Below are 23,050 nucleotides of genomic sequence, written 5' to 3' on the forward strand. Positions count from 1 at the left end.
TGACCTCGAGGCCGACAATAAACGCACCTGTCCCCACTCCCAGGTGTAGGAGCTCACGCCAACTGTGCCGGCCAGTTAGACACCCCAGGGGGTCATCTGGAGAGGAAGGTAAGTCAGGCCTCGATTATCCCTCCTTTTTCCTCTGAAAAATCTGTGGGTCAGGATAGACCCCCCCCCCCAAAACAGAGGACAGTGCTGGGAGGGGGAAAGGCCAGCTTTATAATTCAAAGTCTCACTTCTACATTCAAAACAAAAAAAGATTGCGCTAAATGCTTAGGCATTAAAGTCAGCGGGATCTGGGTTTATTTTTTCAAGCCTTTCGGGGAAGAGGGAACAAATCCCCATCCAGGGTCACCCACGGGGTGCCCAGGGGAATGAGGTAAGGGACACGAACAAGCAAATCGGGCCTTGGGGGGGGCCCTAGGAGCCCAGGGCAGCCCCTAATTTCTGACCACTACGGCATGCAGGAAATGGGCCCAGTTGGCCAGATCTTCTGATTATTAACAGTAGCCAGAAATCCGGCTCCTTATGAGAAATCTCCTAATTCATAAGTGAGGGTAACTAGTGTCTAGTTTGAAACCCTGACCATCTGTGGACAGACTCTGGCCTCAGGCTCTCAGCATGCTGTCACCTCTGCACGCTGACCGGGTTGGTCCTGAAGCTGGAACATTCTTCCTTTACATCTCTCAACACACCCCCCTCAAATGTCACCTCCTCCCAGAAGCCGGCCCAGATTCCCAGAGGCAGAGGGAGCCACGCCGCCCCTACCCCATCACATCCCTGATGTACTCAGCCTTCACCTCGGGAAGCAATAATAATAATAATAATAATAATAACCAGCATTTATGGGACTCACCCTCCCAGGCCCTCCGCGTGATACCTTACAGTCGCATCTTTTTTGAGCACCATCATCATCCCACTCTGTAGCCACAGAGAGGTTAAGAAACTTGCCCAGCATCACACAGCCAGTAAGTGGCAGAGTCAGGATTCAAACCCAGGCCCCCTGGCTCCATCCCCCGCTGCTATTAACCTCTTTGTTAAACCGCCTCCCTCATACCCAGTTCTCCCAGCAGACCGAGCACTCCCGGAGGGCGGGCACTGAGCACATTTCTCGCTCCATCCTGGATGCACGGCTGACGCTCAGTAAATAGCTGCTGACTGAATGAAGGCTGCTGCCCAGCCCAGCCTCCGAGATACGCTGGAAGGTTCCGGGGGCGGGTGTTAGGGTGCCATTCTAGGGTCCTTCATTCTCAGCTGCTCGGCTGGGGGGTTGGCAGATGGGCACGAGAAATGACGAAAAACACCACTCCCATCCCAGCCCTGAGAGGGGACACAGATCTGACCACAAGGCAGGGCTTGCACCCAGGTCCCCAGCAAGTCACAGCCTCCCGAAGTCCAGCTGCCACCTGGCGATGCACTTTCCAAGGCTGTGCCTCTGCCCTAGGCGGGGGCAGCAACATGCCTCCCTACCCTCCTCGCCCACCAAGGGGTCAACATCAAGGAGCCCGTTCTGCTGCTCCCCTGGCAAGAAAAAGACCAAACCTACCCCCAAAAAGTAGACACAAAAAGAAAAAATGCGTGGGAGCAGGGGCCACGGGTGTGAAAGAAAGTACAAGAGCACAGCTCTCTAGACACACACTCGGGGCTGCGTTGGGGACACGGTGTGAACTTGACGTGATCCCACTTCGGTACAACCAGCCCTCCGTAGAGACTAATCCGCCTTTAACACTCGCACCCGAGCCCACATTCGGACGGCCCCCCAACAGGCAGCCACCCCACGCGGGTCCTGCCACCTCTTCCACCCGCTCCACCCCCCCAACCCCTGCCCAGGCAGGACGGGCCGTGGAGGGTTAGTGGGAGAAGGAAGAAGATGAGGTAGGAGGCAAGAGGTGGCCTGTGCGGAGGGGGCACTTGGGACACAATAAACAAGCCTGTCGCCTTGTTCAGGGATGGACCCCGAGACCCCAATCCCAGCACCGCCCTAAAAGCACGCGTTCAAAGTCCAGCACACGCAAAGCTGCAGCCCCCGGGGGAACTCGGGCTCAACAACAATCCTCTCTTTGACTCAAAACCACAAGGAAACACCCACGGCATACTTCTTGATTAAAAAAGGAAAGTGAAAAATAAGGGTTTTTTTTCTCTTCTTCTTAATCATTATAAAACTAACTTGTGCCCATTCCATCAAGGCACGACTTCTGTTTGCCTTGGGCGAGCCCAAGCCACGGGGCCGCGGAAGCCTGAGCACGTCCCAGGGCTCTGAATTGGTCCTTCTTAATTGTTGTCACTTCCTTCCTCCATTTCCTTTAGCACAGGAAAGCCACGGAGGGGCCGCCCGTGTCAGCACATCCATCACCCAGGCTCCCCAGGCGCCGGGCACTGTTGGTCCCAGAGGCTGAGGCATCAGAGACGCTTGCTCAGCTGTCGTTCATGCACAGATGAAGTGTGCTCTGGACTGAGATGGTGCAGTGATGGACGGTGATGGGTGGATAATTGGGAAAGGGGGATGGAGCGGGGAGGGGAGGGAAGAATCTATCAGGCTATAGAAAAAAAAAAAAAAACACCCCAAGGAGAGTGGCAGTGGATGGCAGAGGAGGGGGTAGCTTGGGGGGTGGGGGGAGGGGCATGCCCACGGCACACAGGAGTTCCCAGGCCACGGATCAAACCAGAGCCACAAGAGTGACAACACTGGCTCCTTAACCCACTGAGCCACCAGGGAACTCCAGGGGTAGTTATTTTGATAGAGGAATCAGAGAAACTTTCTTTGAGGCAACAACTCAAGCAAGATTTGAGGGGAGCAGAGAAGAGGGCTGTGCGGATATTGGGGAAGTGAATGGCAAGTGCAAAGGCCCTGAGACAGGAGCAGACTTGGAGTGTTGGATGAACAGCGAGAGGCCGGTGGGTGAAAGCGGAGGAAAGCGAGGAAGAGCAGAGGCCCAGACGACAAGGGGCCTCGCAGTCCATAGTGTGGAGTCTCTGCGTCCTGAGTGAGAGGGAGATAGGAGGATTCAGTACAAGGGGCACTGTGGACTCAGTTGCATTTCAAACAGCTCCTCTGGCCGCTGTGTGCGGAGCAGACTGGACGAGGGCATAAACGAGGTGGGAAACCAGATGGGAGGCTGTAGCTGTCACCCAGACAAGGGAAGATGATGGCTCAGCCGCAGAGAGCAGAGCGAAGGGGGTAAGACACGGGGAGCCGGGGCCACCAAAGTATCAGCCTTACCCTCCCTGGCACAGACCCACAGACCTGTGACAGAGGCCAACAGGTAAACAGGATGCACGTAAAAGTTCACAAAGCAAAAAGAAGTGCATGAGAGGGACAACAAGAGCTGAAATCTGAAATGCTTCCGCTTGCTACCTGCGTAAGCCTTGCCCTGGGTTAGTCACCTATGTCCTGGGAGCTCCGTTTTCTCATTACAAAACAGCAGGAACCAATTCACAGGGTAGCTATGGGGAATGCAAGCTGATACTTAATGCCTGGCACGTTGCACGTGCTTGATAAAAAAAAAAAAAAAATACATTCCTGGAGTTCCTGTCGTGGCTCAGCAGAAACGAATCTGACTAGTAACCATGAAGATGCAGATTCAGTCCTTTGCCTCGCTCAGTGGGTTAAGGATCCAGCATTGCCGTGGGCTGTGGTGTAGGTTGCACATGCGGCTCAGATCTGGTGTTGTTGTGGCTGTGGCGTAGGCCAGTGGCTACAGCTCCAATTTGACCCCTAGCCTGATAACCTCCATATGCCTTGAGTGCAGCCCTAAAAAGCAAACAAAAAAAAAAAATTCCTAGCCTCTGCTTTTAACAGCCGGTGTGGTGCCAATTTAGTCACTGTGTAATCTACAATTCACATCACCTCTCTGAGCCTCCATCTAATAAATACAAGCTAATGACGATGGTTAGCTACCTCAAGTACTCAGTGGGAGACTGAATGGGACATTAACTTAGCAAAAAGCCTGGCCCTCAGTCAAATGGTAACTGAAGCCCTCAATAAAATGGTAGCTGAAACCCTCAGTAAGATGGTGCCCAAAACCTTCAGTAAAATGGCACATGAATCTGATACGCCAGTCATTCAGCTAGATGATTCTAAGTCTCCTTCTAGCTCAACCATCTCCAAACTCTAAAAAAGCCAGCTTCGAGTCCATGAATGAGTCAACTCTGTAGATAGGAAGCGATGCAAGTTAAGGCAGACCAAGGTGAAGAGAAGCTGGAGCTCCCACCACAAAGAGAACAGAACTAAAGGCAGGCACCTCTGCTCAGGTGATACCTACTGATCTAAGTCACAGAATCATGTAAGTTTAGAAGTGAGAGGGAGCTTATGGCCCCTCATTTTGGAGCCACAGCTCAGAGAGGAGAAGTGTGTGGGCTGAAGCTGCACAGCCAGACAGGGGCAGGGGTGGGAGCTGACGAGGCTCCCCCCACCGTCTGAGCCAGTCTGGTCGGTTGGAGGGTAAGAAAGAGAAAGCAATAAAAATCCCATCTGCAAGAAAGAAAGTAATGAAGTAGGGCTATCTTTAGACTCGCAGAATTGCCTTTCTTGCTGTCAAGAGTTAATTCAAATGCTTTAAAGGGCCAGGTAAGGTAAATGAGCTGAGAAATCAGGGCAAAGACTGATGAATACTAACCTAAGGATATTTACAGTCAGATTTTTTTTTCTCTCTTTAAGAATTATACTGGAGTTCCCATCGTGGCGCAGTGGTTAATGAATCCAACTAGGAACCATGAGGTTTCGGTTCGATCCCTGCCCTTGCTCAGTGGGTTAATGATCCGGCGTTGCTGTGAGCTGTGGTGTGGGTCGCAGATGCGGCTCGGACCCAGCGTTGCTGTGGCTCTGGCGTAGGCTGGCCAGATTAGACCCCTAGCTCCGATTAGACCCCTAGCCTGGGAACCTCCATATGCCACGGGAGCGGCCCAAGAAATGGCAAAAAGACCAAAAAAAAAAAAAAAAAAAAAAAAAAAAGAATTATACCAACAGAGGTCCCGTTGTGGCACAGCAGAAATGAATCCAACCAGCATCCATGAGGATGCAAGGTCTATCCCTGGCCTCGCTCAATGAGTCAGGGATCCAGCGCTGCCATGAGCTGTGGTGTAGGTTGCAGACATGGCTCAGATTCCACATTGCTGTGGCTGTGGCAGAGGCTGGCAGCTGTAGCTCTGATTATACCACCATGGTCACTGCTAAGTTGCCTGGCATTTTTGTACAAATTAGAACAAGACACCCATTCCTCTGCACCCTTTGAAGACATGTGTCAGAACCCTGTCTTGATAAATATGCAAATATGAAAGGTGTCCTCATGATATGCAGTGCCTTGTGCAGTGCACAGTCTGTGCAACCATACCCAATGACATAGAAGACTTCCCTGGGGTACAAGTTGAGGACCTCTGCCTCCATTCCACGGTCATATAAAAGGCACTGAAATGCCACAGCAAAGGTCATGAGAAAACCAACAAACCAACAAAAACGTGATCACTGTCAATACTTAACTCCTAATCAGACCCCACCTCAGAACCAGTATCCAAAGTCACATCAAGAAGGCTTCTGCCTCAGGGCCTTTGCACTAGCTCCCTCTCCTACAATGCTTTCCCCCAGAGCAGTGACACAGCTTACTTTTTCAGTGCACTCAAAATTCTGGTTAAATGTCATGTCTTCAGAAAGTTCTTCCCTAAAGAGCATACTCACCACCTCACAGTCCTCTTCTACCACCCCCTATGCAGCCTTGTCTTTCTTTGTATTCCTTTTGTACCACCTGACAGCCTGTCAACTTGTTGGTTTGCTGTATGTTTCCTTCCATGGCTCCGTGAGAACACCGGCTTTTGTCTGTTCTGTTCACCAGTCTAACCCCACCTTCACTCAGCAAATTTTTCCCATAAAGGACAAGACAGTAGCCATTTTAGGCTTTGCAGGCCATACAGCCTCTGTCGCAAAGACTCAACTCTGCCGCCGTAGCACAACAGCAGCCACTGATAGTATATAAACCAATGAGCACGACTATGTTCCAATAAAACTTTATTTAAAGAGGCAGGTGGCAGGCCAGACTTGGATAGCACAGTTTGATGATCTGAGTTCTGGAAGAATGTGCCTCAGGCTCCAACACGCACACCAACCCCCAGGCGTTCTTGTAAGAGGCAGACTCCGACTCTGTGGGCTGCAGTGAAGCCTGGGATTCTGTGTTTTGAACAAGCCCCCAAGGGAGGTCTGGGCCGCTGGTCTGTGGACCAAACTGAGTGGGGAGCACCCAGCATGCAGCCTGGCATGAGGTGGAAGCTCATTCAATATTTGTCTGATAAATAAGAGCTAAGTGGAAAACCACTGTCCAGCTCAACGCTTTTCTTGCAACTTTTTCTACCACTGTGTCCTGCCCCTGCTGATGCCTCAATTGCTTTTATCTTCAATGTATCATTTTCTCATGGAAGAGAAAGGATACAGGCAGAGATACGGGATACAGCCAGGGTATGTGATGGATTGTGTTACATCACCAAGCCTGGGGTCAGGCAAGGCCAAGGCTTAACAAATGTTTGCTTGAGGCAGGTTCCAAAAACTTTCTTCATTAGAATAGTATTTATAGTTTTATAATAAATGTCAAATTAGGAAGATGGGATTCACATAACAGAAACCTGGTTTCATGGGGAGAGGTCGAGCGGCTTCAAGAAACGATGCCAAGAAGATCAACTCGGCCTCACTTCCTATTCGGAAAATCCAAATACAAGGCTTTTTTTAAGCTCAACAGTAATATCCGCCTTGATCATTTATTGGGAATTTAAAACGGGCAGGGCACGCTGTCGAGTCCTTCATAAGTCGCAATGTTGATGACGCTGCTGAGAAGAGCAATACGTCCAACCACGAGGGCAGATGCGAACCTCTTCTTGGAGGAAATTTAAGAAGCTGGTGACCCCGGGAAGGGGAGAGAGGCAGGTCTGGCCCTGCGCAGCTCTTGAACCTCTCAAATTCTTCATCATGAGAATGCATCCCCCCCAAAAAAAAAAAAAATTTAAGCTATAAAGAACCAGAGCAGCCTGCACTTGGCGCTGTCTCACACACATTCTCATCTCCTGCAGAAACCCTAGAAAAGCAGTACCATTCTGTCCCATGTGCCACCAGGGACACTGAGGCCCCAAGAGGTCAGACGGTCCATGTTCGCAGTCACACCACCAGTGTGATGAGACCAAGGCAGGCTGAAGGGCTAGGATGGTCAGGTAGGTCCCGGGACCAGCTGGACGCAGGTCCGATCAGCATGGATCACATGCGGGAGCCGTGCCGACATCTCAGAGGCCAAGTGCAGGCTATTCTGGCCTCTCTGGGCTCTCGGGCTCTGGCGCTCACACCAGGACATGCTCAGAACCATCCACAGGGGCCCTCCATCCACGACAAACCCCCTCCTCCGCCACAAGCCGGCTCTTGTTCGGCACCTGGGAGGGGCCTGCACTGCTGTGGCCAGACCCCCCAGAGAGAAGGAAGCCAGGTGGTGGGGGCGACAGCGATGGCCGGCATGAGCCCGAACCCCCTGACATGGGGAAATCTGTCTTGCTGCTCGACCAGACTAGATTCATGTCCTGGCTTTTTTCAAAATACCTAAGCAACAACAAAAAGCCCCTGGGAACCAGCTGGAAAACTAGCTCAGGATGATCAAAGATGTTGGTCTTTTCTTGGTGGCTTTACCAGTTAAGTGTGCAGGCTTTGACCTAGACCCTCTAGGTTCAGTTCAAGGCTCATATACTTTCTGTGTGACCTTAGGCAAGTTACACAACCTCTCTGTGCCTCCAAGCACTGCCTGGAAATAAGCTAACTTTATATCCGTTTATACATAGAAGATACTTAAAACAATTCCCAACCTGACTCAGATCTTGGTAAATGCTGTTTTTCCCCTAATGTCATGATAAAACCTGATATAGACCCAACTAAGTCAGGCAGGAGCAGGCACTCCGAGTTTAAGGGTGCAAGCAATGTTGAAAAGACTGAAGGGAAATACGAGGATGCCATGGGATCAGCTTCTCTCCAGGTGACAAAGGCTGTTGTTTGGTTTCTTTTTTATACTTTTCAAACAGTGAATACACACTAAGAAAAATGACGGAATAAAAACTACGTATATATGTGGGTATTTGATGCACAGATGCACATACATACATATTGTGTCTGTATATACACGTGGGTATATTTATAGGTAATATATTTACATATTTATATAAAATATGTATAATCTATGCAGGTCTAGGGTATATATATATGTGTGTGTGTGTGTGTGTGTGTGTGTGTGTGTATAAACACAGGCACCCACACATGCTTTTCCAACATGTGTCAGAGGGTTCAGAATCAGCCACGCTAAGCAGTGAGCCTGAGGACCATACACAGCAATGGAGATAGTCTGGCCAAGAAGCCCAAGAGATGTGCCTTGAAATTCAGCTCCACTGCCTCCAGGCTGCATGACCTCTGACCTCACACAGGGCATGTGTTCCGTAAATGATGGGCACTCATGTCGTCTCTCTATCATGAGTATCTAGCTCACGGCCACTCCGGCTCCGGGGTCACAGCATGAAATCAAAACTTCCATGAGAGAACAAAGGCCCCCTTTTCTATCCTAACAGGACAGTTTGGAGGAAAATAAACAACGACAGGAAAGAGCGGCCACGCACGCACACTGGGCACTCGGGACATGCCAGGCCCCGTTCTGGGCACTTTACCCCTGAAGCCGTTCATCTCCGCAGAGACCCTAGGGCGCAGGCATTCATATCGTCCCCTCTGCTGAGTGGTGTGACCCTGAGCCTCAGCTTCCTCATCTGTAAATGGGGTTCATCAGAGCACTCCGACCTCCTGCAGGTGGCACACAGGGGAGCCTGGTCAGGGTTACTCGTGACCATGTGCTCCCTGGGGAAGTCAGTCACTCAGTGTGTCCGAGCCTCCTTCACAGAGCAGAGCCAGCGGGCCTGCCCCAGCCACTCCCCATGACATGCTTGTCGTATAGGAAGTGCTCAATAAACAGATAAATTGTGAGTAGAGTCAGCCCACAGTCTTTCAGGAGGCGCAGAATAAGCAGCTCTGACTTCCACGCTGCCTCCCAGGGTCCCGAGAATGACTCTGCTGCTCGCATGGAGGGAACAGGGCCCCTGTGAGAAGCCGCCACCTCCCCTTTCTCTCTGGGCACGTGGGAGCCAACAGGTGCTGGCAAAGATGATGCTGAGTGCTCTTGTTTAGAATCCTAACAACTCTTCCCCGCCACTTTATCAGCCACCCCCGTGGCATATGGGCGTTCCTGGGCCAGGGATCAAATCCGAGCTGCAGATACGACCTGCGCCACAGCTGTGGCAACGCCACATCCTTGACCCGCTGCACCACAGTGGGAACTCCTAGAATCCTAGCAACTCAACAAAACAAAACAGATCATCTGAAAGATGTGGGTCCTCGTTACTTTCTCACTGAAGAAACTGCAGCTCGGCCAGTGACCCCGACGGCCAAAGCTAATGAAACACTAGGACCGCCTGGCTCCAAACAGCCTGCTCTGCTTCCGAAAGGGCAGCCCTGAGTGACAGTTCAGTGTGGGCTCTGGCTTTAAACCTCCTAGGTCCAAATCAAAGCCACTGTCCACCAGCTGCGTGACATCAGCGAAGCTGCTTAACCTCTCTGTGCCCCAATTTCCCTGTCTGTAAAATGAGAGGAGTAAGTCTATCACCTACAGCCCATGGCACCGCTGCAAAGATTAAGTAGGTCACTTGAAGGAAAGTACACAGTAGGCGCTCAGTAAGTGTAGCTATCACTATCACCCCACCATGCCTAGCCCGTAAGAGAGACTCAAAATTGTGTTTGTAGAACAAATGAACTTTCTTCTCTATGTTCCCACTGGTTGCCAGACACACTGCAAGCCTCAGGGTTAAGGTCTCCTTTTCCAACAATTATGTCACTAAGATTCTGGAAGCTTTCTTTTTTCTGCTTATGCAGTGGGGGTAACATCTGATGCTCATCCATGACCACTTATATCCTCACAGGAGCTGAGAGCACCTCCTGTTTACCTCCGTGTGTTTCTGGCTTGCAGACGTGTTAGCACAGGTGCCAGCCAACCCTGTGCCACTGCAACCCGAGCCTGTGCAGGCCCCGCCCCCGGACACCCTCCCTCCCCACCTGGCTCCCCCTCGGAGGCCAGCACCCATCCCCATGCTTCTACAAGCACGACCACTCCAGCCTCAGCCAGGGTTACAGGCAGGGGCCACAGCTGGCCCACGGCTGCACTCGGTTTGGACCCTACTCTCTTAAAAGATGTTTTAATTAATGGCCAGTATTGTAACCAAGACACTGGTAGAGACCAACAGCAGGGGGTAAGGACGGTTCCTCCCGATTTGGCCTCAGCATTCCCATCCTGGCCCCGCTCCTCACCCTTCAATGAAAAGGCTGGGTCAAGCCACCCCTGGCGGATGTCTTCCCGCTGCAAACAGGAGAATCTCAGTGGGGTGGGCAGAGCTGTTCAACCCTGAGGACTCCTGCCTTCTGCAAGCTGACAACCACACGCACCCATCTCTCAAAAAATCCAATTATAAAAAAAAAATTAAAAAAACCTGACCCCCTTGCTGTACAGTGGGAAAATTAAAAAATTAAAAAAATTTAAAAAAAAATCCAATTAGCCTGATTTTCAAAATACACCCAGAATCCAACCGCGTCTCATGCCCTCCATTCCCAATCCTGGTCCAGTCACTTCCTCTCTCGCCCAGACCACTGCAGAAGGCCCTGGCTAGCTCCCGGCCTCTTCCTGCAGCCCTTCCACAGCCTGCCCGCCTCAGCCGGACCTCCAGCAGGATCCTGCTTACACCTAAGTCACGCCCAGCCTCCCTGGCTCCCACCCTCCTGCGAGTCACAGTATTCACTGTCCGAGGCCCGAGTGGGCCCATCTTCCTTCCCCGGAGCTGCCAGCCCCCACTCGTCTGCCTGACTCAGCCTGCCCTTCCCACGCAGGCCCCGGCCGGCCCTCCACGGGGAGCACCCGTCTCCAGAAACCCCCGCCTCCGAGTCCCTTATCTCCTTCTCGGCTCCAGTGCCACCTTCCCAGGAAGGCCTCTCTGACCACACCCAGTTCCCCTCACCCTGGTCGTTTTTCCAATCGTACTTATCACCCCCCAACATCCTATCGCATTTTCCTCTTTACCAGATTTATTGTTTATCTCGCTGCAGCCAGAACATCAGCACCGCAGGGGCAGGAATTTTTGTCTGTGTTGTTCACGGCCGTGTTCCCAGCGCCTGGAGCAGTGCCAGGCCCTAGCAGGCACGTGGTAAACAATTACAACAAACTGGATGAATGAGCAGAATAAAACCCCGGTGATCTCAGAGCACACCTCCTCCTCGAGGCTGGAGGAGCACCGTTGCTCTCCTCTTGCCCTGTCCTCCTGCAGGTCTGGCTGAACCTCCCGCAGAAGCAAACGCAGCAGCCCTGATCAAGACGAATAAGCATCCGCAAGACCCGCTTCCTCTCTCACCGAGGCGGCCTCGCCGAGCACAAAATTTTACTCATCAGTGGAAGCCAGCACGCTCCGCCAAGTGCCAAAGAAGCGCAGCGCCCTGCCACAGCTTCAGGTTCGCCTGGTAAGGAGAAAACCCCACCTGGCTTCTTTCTCCCCTGTCTGAGATATCATTTAAAGTGAGTCGCAGATAGTATAAACGCTGAGATCCAACAGGCTGAGCAGCACTGCCCCACAATCTGTTTTATGAGATGAAAGCTGGAGGACTTTACTGGCCTCCTCCGGGCCGGGCAGGCGGCACCCCAGACAGGTGCGCCGCCACCCCCACCCGCCTTGTCCCCGTGAAGCTCACGACTGGTACCCAGGATGAAATTGAGCTCAGGTTTCCGCATCTGCAAGGAATTTCTCCTCAAGGAACTGCCCATGTTTTTTCCATATGTCTGAACATCTGTGTGAAAGAATCAGGAATATTGTCTTTGGAGGTGTGTACTGCGGTTAAACAAGCCATGTTTTGATTACTTTATAACTAAAAGGATGGCTTTCCAATCTTTCTTTGAGTTGAAAACATGTCCCAGAGAGTGGTAAAAATAACATTTATTGAAAGCCTCAGCACAAAGATGGATGAAGAAAATAACCAAGTGTCCTCCCTGGGGAATTTCTACCCAGGATTCTGGTTGAAGGGTCTGGAAGCAGGCAGGGGAAGGATTAAATGACAATGGCATGATACAGGCAACTCTCAACCGGAGTATAATTAGATCCCATAAGCTGAAGAGCTATGGAAACGCTTAAAGCCCAACTTTGCAAAGCCGCCTTTAAATGGAAGTTTTTGTCCAAAGGACCACTGCTTGCTGCCCTGAAATAGAACCAGGAAATGATGGCGGGGTTCCACCAAAGGCATGTGGCTTTTTCGAGGTGAATCACGTAGTTCCCTTTCTCTGATCCCCACAGGTCAAAGTCACGTCAAAGAATTAAGGTTCCCAGGCTCCTCGGAAAGAATCATGAATGTGCTCCAGTCCCAGGGACGTGGAGCTTTATGGGACACCGCCCAGCCTGGCTGCTAACAGTGCTCCTTCTCTAACTGGACGAGTCTTAGAATTCGTATAAATATAGCCTCTCTCTTATCTCCCTTTCTTTTGATAAACCTTGAAGCAGTACAGTCCTTATTAACCCCCAGAAGATATGAACGTAAGGATATTTGCCCTAAGCCAAATCTAACCCAAACTTTGCTTTAGTAGCCAAAACATAAACAATTCTATTTCACATAAGAACTCAGATTCCCAGCTCCCCTTAAAAAAATAAATAAACTGTAAAACCTGGCAACTCTGGACCCACATTCCCACACGGCATAACCAAGGGGGGGCTGAGCAGTTGCTGTCTCCTTAAGACAAGGTACATACTGTGCTGTGCCCTACTCCCCACCATTCCCTATCGCACTCTGTCTGGCCAGTGCAGTTGTTTCCTTTCACTGTCCGGCCCCCATGAGCTGTCAGTGTGTAATCCTGTTTCTCCAAACTCTGCTTTGGTCTCTCCTTGGTCCACTGCTTCTGGAGAGATGCAGCTTGATGTTGAGGGTGTGGGAAGTAAATTCTTACACGTGGATACGTGCTAAGCCCTGTAGTGATGGCGTGTGTGGTCCTGGGCTGTTCCACAGGCCTGTGAGTTAGACAGTCTAGGGCTTTGCTTCTGAGCTCCAGGCTCATATACCCAGCTGCCTACTTGCCATCCTTGCCTGGATGCCTCAAAGGCCCTTCCTAACTCCTGCACCCAAACTGAACTCGTTATCCTCTGCAAGTCTCACCACGTGGCATATGACCCCATCCTCTGCCCAGGGGTTCCTCGGCCTCCCGCATCTAGGCCAGACCATGTGCTGGAGATCACACCATGGAATCCGTCCTCACTGCCACCTCCTTGGCCTCGCCACCTGGATCTCCTACCTGGCGTTGCCACAGCCTATCAAATTCATCTCCTTGCTTCCTCCCTCTTAGGTACCCATGCCTTAGAAGGAAGCCCAAGTGATCCTAAAAATATTAAATCAAAGTCACACTCCTTCCTTATGCAGAACTCACCACTCTCTTCCCCTTGCCCTGCAATCAAACCCTAGTTCCTCATCTCTGCTTATGAGTCCTGCCAGCTACCACTCTCCAAGCTAAACTCAACTGACACTGGCCCTCCTTCAGCTCCCCAGACACACTACGTTCTTGCCTGCCTCAGGACCTTTGCACGTGCTGTGTCTTGTGCCCGGAACACTCTCCCACCACCTCCGAAAGAGACAGAGACTGAGAGAAGAAGTGCAACATTCTGCTCATTGCTGCCTTAATCACCTGCTCCAGGCCTCAGCTGGCAAGTCACCTCCTCAGCGAGACTCACCCTCTAAAGCAGGTTACCCAAGGAGTACTTTCTTGGCATAGTTTTGTTGAAGCAGTTACCCCCAAATTGTGAATCCAACAGATGAATCCCTAATCACCATCACGTCCGACCTTGACGTCCAGATGTGACCCCAGACTGCCCTTGTCTGGCCTCTTTGACCCCCTGGCATCTCAGCAATGGTCACACCAACTCATCCGGGTCTCCTTGGCATGTCCCAGTGCCCCCCAGAGTTCCCTCAGGGCAGCGACTGTGTCCCTTTCACCCATCACTACATCATGAGCACCTAGCACAGTACCTGGCACACAGCAGGTCCTCGCCAAAACTGTCGCCAAACAAATGAGGCATGAGATCTGAAAAGTATTCAAGGTTTGGCACAAACTTTCTTCCATGACCAAGTGACATTCAAGAGAGAGAGAAGAAAGAGAAACAGCTGAACACAGCATATGCTTAAGATTTTACATTTTGTATTTAAAGAAAGGGAATGAAATGGCCATGTATTCATTTTATTTTCACATAAAGAGGAGCAAAAAACCACCAGGCATGCAAAAAAAAAGAGTGCAGTTTTATAGTGTGGCAAATAAAAAAGAGAAGCGCGGGACCAATCACGAAGAGGGGAAAAAGCAGCCACGGTGCAGTACAGAAATAGAAACAGATGTAGAGATAAAGAGAGACAGAGATCAAGAGAGAAACCAGCAGAAGCATCTAGACACGGTACAAAACTGGGCTTCGCTGCTCTTCTGGGAATGAAAGGGCAACCCTTCAGATCGGGAAAGGGGTGTTTGCACCTACTTAAAGGTTAAGCGCCCCTGTCTTCTTAAAGTCCCCTCTTCATTTTTTCAAAGCAGTTTTTAAAAAACTGGCCTCCTATGTTAAACATTACAAAAGTTAGCACATTTCATTTTGAAGAGAACCCAATCTCTCCAAATGATTAAAAAAAAAAGAAGAAGAAGAAGCAGCCCACACTTTGGGTCTTTTGAGGCTATGGCTACAAATTTCTAAGTCCTACCCTGGGTTTTCAAAGTTATAAGGTAGAAGAAGGGTGGATCCACGGAGGCTGTTGGAAGGAGGGGCGAGCACTTCAAGCACAGGGTCGTGGGCATCAGATCTGAGCATCCAGCCCACTCCCTTCCCTCGAACCCTCCGTGGCCGCAGCCCTGATGAATGGGTAACCAGCACCACACAGGGACAAGCTCACCGGACCAGTGGGGGGGCACCCTTTCCAACCGAGGCCAACTAGAACCTCTCTGAGGATCAGAATTGGGTCCAATGAGCTGGCAAGGGAGCTAGAATTGGGACAGCATAGAAAATTGATAGGCGGGAGGTGGCAGCATTTTTCCCCAGGCTTTCTGTGCCGAGAAAGCTGGTCGGCAGAGAGCATGTAGAGCAGGCAAAGCCAAACACCCAAGTCCAAACCCCAGGCCACCGTTCAAAAGCTGTGACCTTGAACAAGTTCCCTGATGTCTCCTTGACCCACCTGTAACTGCTTCATAGGGCTTTTTTTGAGGATTCAATACCTTAACACAGACGGCGCTTAGAACAGGGTCTGACATGCAGTAAATGCTAAGTGTTAACGATTATTCACGTCATCTTGCTAAACTGTAAGTTCCTGAAGAGAAGGGTTGCTGGCTGTTTCGCTCATACCATATCCCAGAATCTAGAACCATGCCTGGTACATGGCAGGGCTCAACGAACATTTGTTGAGCCATCAGAGAACAAAGACATCGCACACTGAGCCCCAAAAGGACAGACACCATGGACAGAGCCTCCTAACTCTTCTCCTCACTGTTTCTTCCCTGCTTTTCCCATCCCGGGATGGAAGCCGGATTCTCCCGCATGGCTACCCAGGCTCCGAATGCTCTGGGCCCCTCCTCTCTCCCTCTGGGCCTGCACAGCCAAGCACACTGTCTTCCTCAAGTTCCCCTGACGTAGTCTACTTCCTTCTGCCTCCAGGCATTTGCACAAGCTGCTCGGCCTATGCATGTTCAGACCCAGTCTCTTCTTCAAGGAAATCTTCCCCCATCCACACTGGCTTCTCCAGTGTACACGCCTGGAACCCCAGGCGCTTTTTCTTCCTGCCACTTGCCACAGTTGGTACTTGTATCATTTGCATGATTATGTAGTCAATAACTTTTTAGCTCCCAGATCACACGCTCCATAGAGAAGACCATAACTTCTCTTTTCTTCTTCATTGTATCTCAGCATCACGCACAGTATAGAGCAAAAAGTAGGTGCTCAACAAATACCTGAAGAATGAATCCACTTTTTGAATGGATTGACTGAGCAAAGCCCATGACTTCCTAAGTCCAGGCTCTTCTGGAGTTGAATCTCCCGGCCTGATTATATGCTAGCCCAGTGGCCTTCGCATATAATCCCCTTTTTCTAATCTGCTTTGAATGAGTTTCTCTCTCCATTCCAACCAAAGGCTTTGACTCCAACACACACTGACACCAGCCCCCAGGCCAGGAGGCTCCCATCCTAGAACAGGTAAGCCTAGATCAATAATGATAGGAAGACTTTCTTTCCCAATAATCAGTTTTCAAGCATGATGGAGTAAATAGAGCCAGACTAGTCCCACCGCCATAAACAACTATAAAATAGGACAAAAGTTTATCCGTCCACGGCTTTCAGGCATTAGACAGCAAGCAACACGAAGAAAGGAAACAGGAGGTGAGCCCATGTTCACTCCAACTCGCTGCCTGGGGAGTTTCCCTACCATGTGCAGGGAGTGGAGTTCAAGCGGAACTGGTTGGGGGGAGGGGCAGAGTTCAGCATCCCAGGCAGTGGAAGCAGCTAGAATCTGTGGGCAAAGCGTCAGAGAGGAGGAAGGTGCTAGGGGAGCTCTCCGAGGCCTTGGCCAAGGGCTGGGCGGTGGTGTGAGCACAGAGAAAGAACGTGCAGAGTTTACAGACAGAGGCAGCAATGGGGTGAAAAAGAGGAGCAGAGAGACTAGAGGCCGAGTGGGGCTGGCATATCGGAACTCCAGCCCACCAGAGAGGGGGTCACCTCCCCACCAAGTATCCCAAAAGGCTAGCCCTTAAGCACGAGGTCATGCCTTAGAGGAAGGGCCATTCTAGACCTGCCCTGACCTGGTCTAAAACCAAGGCTCAACTAGATCCACAAAAGCAGGAATCGAAGGCTAATTCCATGAAGTCGAAGGGCATGGGAAACACCCCGGGCTTCCCACAGGTCTCTCCTAACAAAGGGTAAAATCAAGCCTACAAAAGGTCAAAGTGATCAGCCAGCAACTGAATTACCTTTAGAGGAAGATAACAAAATCAGGTCTCTATAATATCCAGTACACACCAACGTCACAGTGTCAGAATACAGTCAACAATTACCAGCGACACAAAGACAGAGGAAATTGTGACTCATGGTCAATGAAAAAAAGCAACAAACAGAAACACATCTCCAAAAAGGTGTGATGTTAGATTTAGAGAAAGCGACTGCCAGGATGCATCCGCTCCTAATATTATCACTGAAGTCCTCAACCAGGTGTCCACCCTCAAAGCTACCTGCGGAGATTTTAGGGTTTGTGTGTTTGTTTTTTGTCTGAATGTACTTCATGTCCTGTAGCTCCTAACTAGTTTCAGGGGATGCTCAAGAATCTGCATTTTTAACAACTCCTCTAAAGGGTTTTGATGCACGATCAGATTCTTATCATAGAATACTTTTGCTTTAAGGCAAATACAAAAAAAGAAAAATAGAGTTAAATTAACTTAAATATATTAAGAGTCCAGTTAATTGAATTGGTTGGTGGGTACCAGTCAGCAGTTCTTGGTTAACCAGACTACACAATTAAGAATATTTCAACCCCAATTATTTTGGAGAAAAAAAGAACAGTTTTCTGCTTATTTTGAAAAAAAAAAAAAAATCTGAGGTTCAATCAAAAGCCACAGACATAAAAGATAATGATTAAGGAAAAAACAGGAGGAAATGCTCATGGTATAATGTAAAGTGAAAAAAAAATCAAAGAACAAACCCCTAAAACATCAAATATATAAATGTACAGTGCTAGACATTGCCATGTTTGTGAATAGGAAAAAAAAAAGCAACAGGAAATATATCAAAATATTAATAAGAGTATTTTATTTTAGGTAGTTGGACTATGTGTAGTTTTAACTTTTTCCTACTTCTCAATATATTGATTCTCCTGAATTGACTCTCATCTGAAATTTAAACACAAAATGACGGCTTCAGAAACCTTCAATACAGGAACCTCGGCAAAAATCTAGTCATTTCTCAATCAGAAAGAGAAGGAAGAAGTAGCCGGAACATGAATATCATTTCTATCCTTATCCAGCTCAGGAAGACTTTTTTCTCTGGCTTCTGACTCGCTGGATTAGCTTCTGATACTAATTCAATCTCAAATTTCCCATCACTCAGAAGAATAAGGGGCTGAGACACACATCTCAACCCAATAAGGACCCGACAGTAGCTTAGCAGAAGTGAATCAGCCAGTGACAAATAAGGAAACAAAAAAACTCAAGTCCATACCTGAACCACAGGGTGGCCACCAGTTGGAGCTTTGACGGCTCCTCGGCTACCTTCTGTCTCGTAGTGGGCCCGGTGATGTGGCTTGGGCTGCACTTCAATCCGCAGCTCATAGGAGCCTGACTGGTGGGAGAGCGGCCACTCAAGAGGAGGGAGGGATGCAGTCACTGGGATGCTGAAAGAGGAAACAGAATCAGTCATTCGTATAATAAATCATAACCAGTCAACCTGTATAATAAATATAAATGGCCCCTTTTCTGAAAATCACATCCAATGGGCATATGATAAAATGCTGGCTATTGGGGGGCACACATTTTTCAAACATAACAAGTAGGGCTCTTCATAAGGTAGAGACCTTTTTCATTCTCTTTCTTTGCTCTTCCATCCTGATGAAGACAGAATGACTGTCTTCTCAATTTATGAAGCAAATTTCATGATATATTGGTTCTAGTGTGTGTCTAACCACTGTACCTTCTTTTCCTCTGGGAATTTTGAAGAATACCACTTCCTACCTCTTAAAAAAAAAATAACCCTTAGCCGGGATGGTTTTCTTTTTCATGGCAGTGACTGTGGGAGAAGGAACACTGAAACAGAAATCAGGGGCCCCACTATGTCACTCATCTGTCCTGTGACTTGAGGTAATAAGCAATTTCATCTTTCTTACCCCGGTCTCTATAATCACAAATGGACATGGCATCTGAGAGTTGTTTTTGCTCTTATTTCTGTGTCTGATGATCTTGATTAAAAGCAAATTTGGGGAGAGGCCATTCCCAGTCACAGTTACTACTTCTCAGGCCAAGTGCAGAACATCTAACCACAGAGAGGTGTCTGGTTTGGGTATAGATGAGCCAAACTACTCAGTCTCACCTCAATTAAATGAGGAGTAAAGGTCAAGAGCATGACTGGAGTTACATACCCAAGTTCAAGTCCCACCTGTAACGACCTGTGTGGCTTTGAGCAAATGTCTCCATCTCCCTAGTCTCCTCAATGGTGAAATGGCGATACTAAGATCATATAAAGAGCTTAAGCACAGTAACTGCTCAATAAATATCAGCTATAACTATTTTTGTGATATATTGTATCTTTCACATAAAGTTACTTCCTGTAGATGATCTGACTACAGCATTAACGGCATTGAATAAGCATGCCTTTGCCTCTGAAGTTTAAGATCTTTGAGGGCATGCCATTAAGTTTTGGGTTTTTTTCCCATACAGTCTCAAGCCTACCCAGCACACACAACAGGTACTTGATATGAGGTTACGATTATGTCACTGAAGAGTTGACTGAGGTCTTGACAATCTATCCAGCCCATTGCCTCAGAGCCCTGGAGAACCTAAAGACATTTTCCCAAGATCACAGAGAAAGATACAGCCAAAGCTCCAACTTGGTCTCCTGACTCCCAGTTCAGTGTTCCTTCCACACCTCTACCCTGTCTCCTACGAGTTCATTTAAAATAGGTCCAAGAAAATATCTCTTTTATGGAATGAGTTTAGAGCAATGCCTGACATTTGATGGGTCCTCAGTAAATATTCAGAGGGTAGGTGGCGGAATAAATGGAAGGATAACTGAATGAATGAATGAATGATCAGTTGTATTTCAAAGAACCCCTGTATGTTCAAAGTCGCTTTGAAGTTGTAAATGCAGGAATCTGTGTCACTAAGTCCTGATTTTTCACATGCAGCAGAAAAAATTAATCCAACAAGGCTATCTTTTTCTTGCTAAGCCCAGAACTGCTCGAAGCTAACACTATCAACTGGACTTAATTAAGCATTTGCAATGAAGCCAATTCCATTCCTTCTCTATTACAGCAGTACCAAGGGGAGGATGGAGGGGTGGTACCCCTGTAAACTCCATCAGTGCTGGAGCCGAACTTGAACAGACAATGCAACTTACAATTACATCCTCACTGTGCAAGCAGATCTCCAGCCCTTCTTTCCAACCACATTGCCTCCTGAAGCCTCTCTAATCCTCAAGTCTCAGGGTGCCCAAAGTGCCTTAATTTCTGCCTTAGCAATAATTCCAAGATGCCTTCAAGCTTCTGCCTAAAACCAAGGCGCCAAGTTTAAATACTCTTACTCTCATGCATGCAAGTTAAAGACTTTTTAAGTTTGCAAAATAAGGCTCATTAAAAAATCACTTCACCCCTGTATTAATAACATTTAAAGTATCAAAAACTTCAGTGAGTAGAAGAGTCAGTGGAATATCTCTAAGTATCAACTCCTAATTTTGTTTGGCTCTGGAATAGGTCTTCGACAACTGAAATTCCATCTTAAGACTCAGACCATGGGAGGTGGTCCGAAATTCTGCATCTGAATTCCAGCTGCCTGCCGAGTTGTCCACACTCCTTGAGATAAACATCATCACGAGACTTCTTTGAAGGCCCATCCCTCTCAATCTTCTAGAAAATTCTTGCAAACCTCCCATTGGCTGGAACAGATTGAAGGGACCAAAGGATTCCAATTTGTCAGACTCTCAGATCAAGAAGGAAGGGTTTTCAACTACACTTTAATTTTTAAAAATTCTATGTTGTGAAAAAATAGGTAACAAGGCCCTAGTACATGGCATAGGGTCACTGTATAATAACCTATATGAGAAAAGAATCTGAAAAGGAACAGATATATGCATTTGTATAACTGAGTCACTTCGCTGTGCACCGGGAACTAACACAACTTTCTAAGTCAACTCTATTCCAATAAAGTTTACTTTTTAAAGTGGGGGGGGACGATTTTACATACAATAAAGTCTCAGAAAAATGCCTTTCAATCATACTTTATAACAATGTTCCTCCTCACTCCCAATCATTAAATAAGTCACGTTTTGGAGATCCATCTGTAGCAGAAAGAACAAGGAGTCAGGCATCTCAAATTCTGATTTCCAGCTTGGTCATTAACCAGCTGGGGGATGATGGGTCTGTCGCTTCACCTCTGTGAGCCCAGCTTTCTCAACCTGCACCAGGCACGGATCCTGAGGCGGCTCCGGGAAACGCTAAGCCTCAGAACTTCATGGCCCAATGGCCTGTGAAATCGCCAGACATACTGGCCACAGCTGGGGGCGGGCCCTCCACAAAGGCATCTAGGAAACTATTAGACCCAGAAACTCCTTTTCTTAAGGGACACGGACAGCTCTACGATGGCAGTCGTGTTCTCAGAACCTGCTTTGGAGGAACGGCCAGCCCAGAAGCTCCATATGGTCGGGGGGATCCACTTCCGTCGGTCAGGGGGTGGGGAGGGCGAGGGGAGTAAGCCAGGCCCAGTGGACAGGGCTCTGGGCTACTCTCAACCCCATGTCAATCCAAACGGCTCTACGTGACCTATTTTGGCATTCGACATTTCACTTGAAAAAAAAAAAGAAGCTTCCATTCTGCTAAAAGTAAATGACACTTTTGGGAAAACACTGGGAAAATGGTACCAGCATAAGGCTTCCATTCTTCATCTAACAAAACAATAGGGTAATATCTGTTCCTAATCTCCTTTCTCATCAGCCAATTGAAGATAAATGTAATACCAAACCAGGAGCATGTGAGAACTAAACGAAATAATCCCAGAATAACAGATATATGCACTTAGAATCGTGCCCAGCACATCACAAGCATCCTTAAGCGCTGGTGACTGCTACTGTCCCGACATTAGTGTCCTAACGGCTATTGGGAGCTCAGTCTCCTAGCATATGGCTCATCAATGAGGAAGCAAGAAAGTGCTTCCTCTATAAGGATACAATTCCCCAATACCAATAGCAGCTGGCTCTTTTGTGAGCTTCTACTTTGCGCAAATTCTGTGCCAAGAGTCTGGTATGTGTTAGGTCATCTAATCCCGAAAAAAAAAAAAAAAAAAACCACATCACGAAGTAGTACTATTATCATCCTCACCTCACAGGGGACGAACCAGGACCCAGAAAGGTGCTCAGTGAGAGCAAAGGACCTGATTGATTCACAGTGCCTGCCCTGGGCATGGCCTTAAAAGGGTACCCAACGAGGAGTTCCCGTTGTGGCACAGCATAAACAAATCCAACTAGTATCCATGAGGATGCAGGTTTGATTCCTGGCCCCACTCAGCGGGTCGGGGATCTGGCGTTACTGTGAGCTGTGGTATAGGTCACAGGCGCGGCTCAGATCCTGTGTTGCTGTGGCTGTGGCACAGGCCGGCTGTTGTAGCTCCAACGCAACTGCACGATGAGTGATGTCTGCTATGGGCACAGCAGGATGGCAGCAGCAGACATGCCCCTTACCACACAGCCGGTGAGTGGCAGAGCCAGGACTCAGATCCAGTCCTAGAGACCCCAAGCCTACATGCTGCTATTCATGCATCTCTTCAGGCTGCCAAGATTTTAAGCCCCTTAAGGATTATGACTCACACATTTTCTGAAGGCCTTCATGTCACTGACTGCAGTACTGAGGCACATAGCAGATGCCAAGAAACATCCATTCCTTTCATATAAGATCACAGATTCCACGTGTTAAGGCTTTTGCTCTGTGCTTTACTAGAACATCAGCTCCATGAAGGCAGAATTCTGATCCTGTTTTGTTCACCACTGTCTCCCCAGCACCTGTAACAGTGTCTGGCACGTAGCAGGTGTTTGATAAACACTCATTAAATAAGTGAACGAATGAATGAGCCAGGTGTCCTATGAGCAATCCCATGTGTCCCATGACTGCAGCCTCACTCCAACCACCCTGTAAGTTGGGGACACTTATACCCGTTTTACAGATTGGAAAACTGCAGCTCAGAGATTTTTTTTTTTTTCCCTTTTCAGAGAATTTAACTTCCCTTTC

General features: G+C 48.7%; 1 protein-coding gene across 14 annotated transcripts in view; it reads right to left on the reverse strand.

The window, feature by feature from the left end:
• The window catches only part of NFATC2 (nuclear factor of activated T cells 2), a 163,269-nt gene that overhangs the window by 104,704 nt on the left and 35,515 nt on the right, over positions 1-23,050 (reverse strand). For all 14 annotated transcript variants that reach the window (XM_085002533.1, XM_085002535.1, XM_085002529.1 and 11 more), the window contains 1 exon segment: positions 18,286-18,457. In XM_085002533.1, coding sequence (XP_084858659.1) covers positions 18,286-18,457 — 172 coding nt within the window.

Source organism: Sus scrofa, chromosome 17, assembly GCF_054392235.1.
Source record: "Sus scrofa isolate SSC_HxYL_T2T_F1_AM1 chromosome 17, Sscrofa_HxYL_maternal_Yorkshire_Landrace_v2.0, whole genome shotgun sequence".
Classification (NCBI taxonomy): domain Eukaryota; kingdom Metazoa; phylum Chordata; class Mammalia; order Artiodactyla; family Suidae; genus Sus; species Sus scrofa.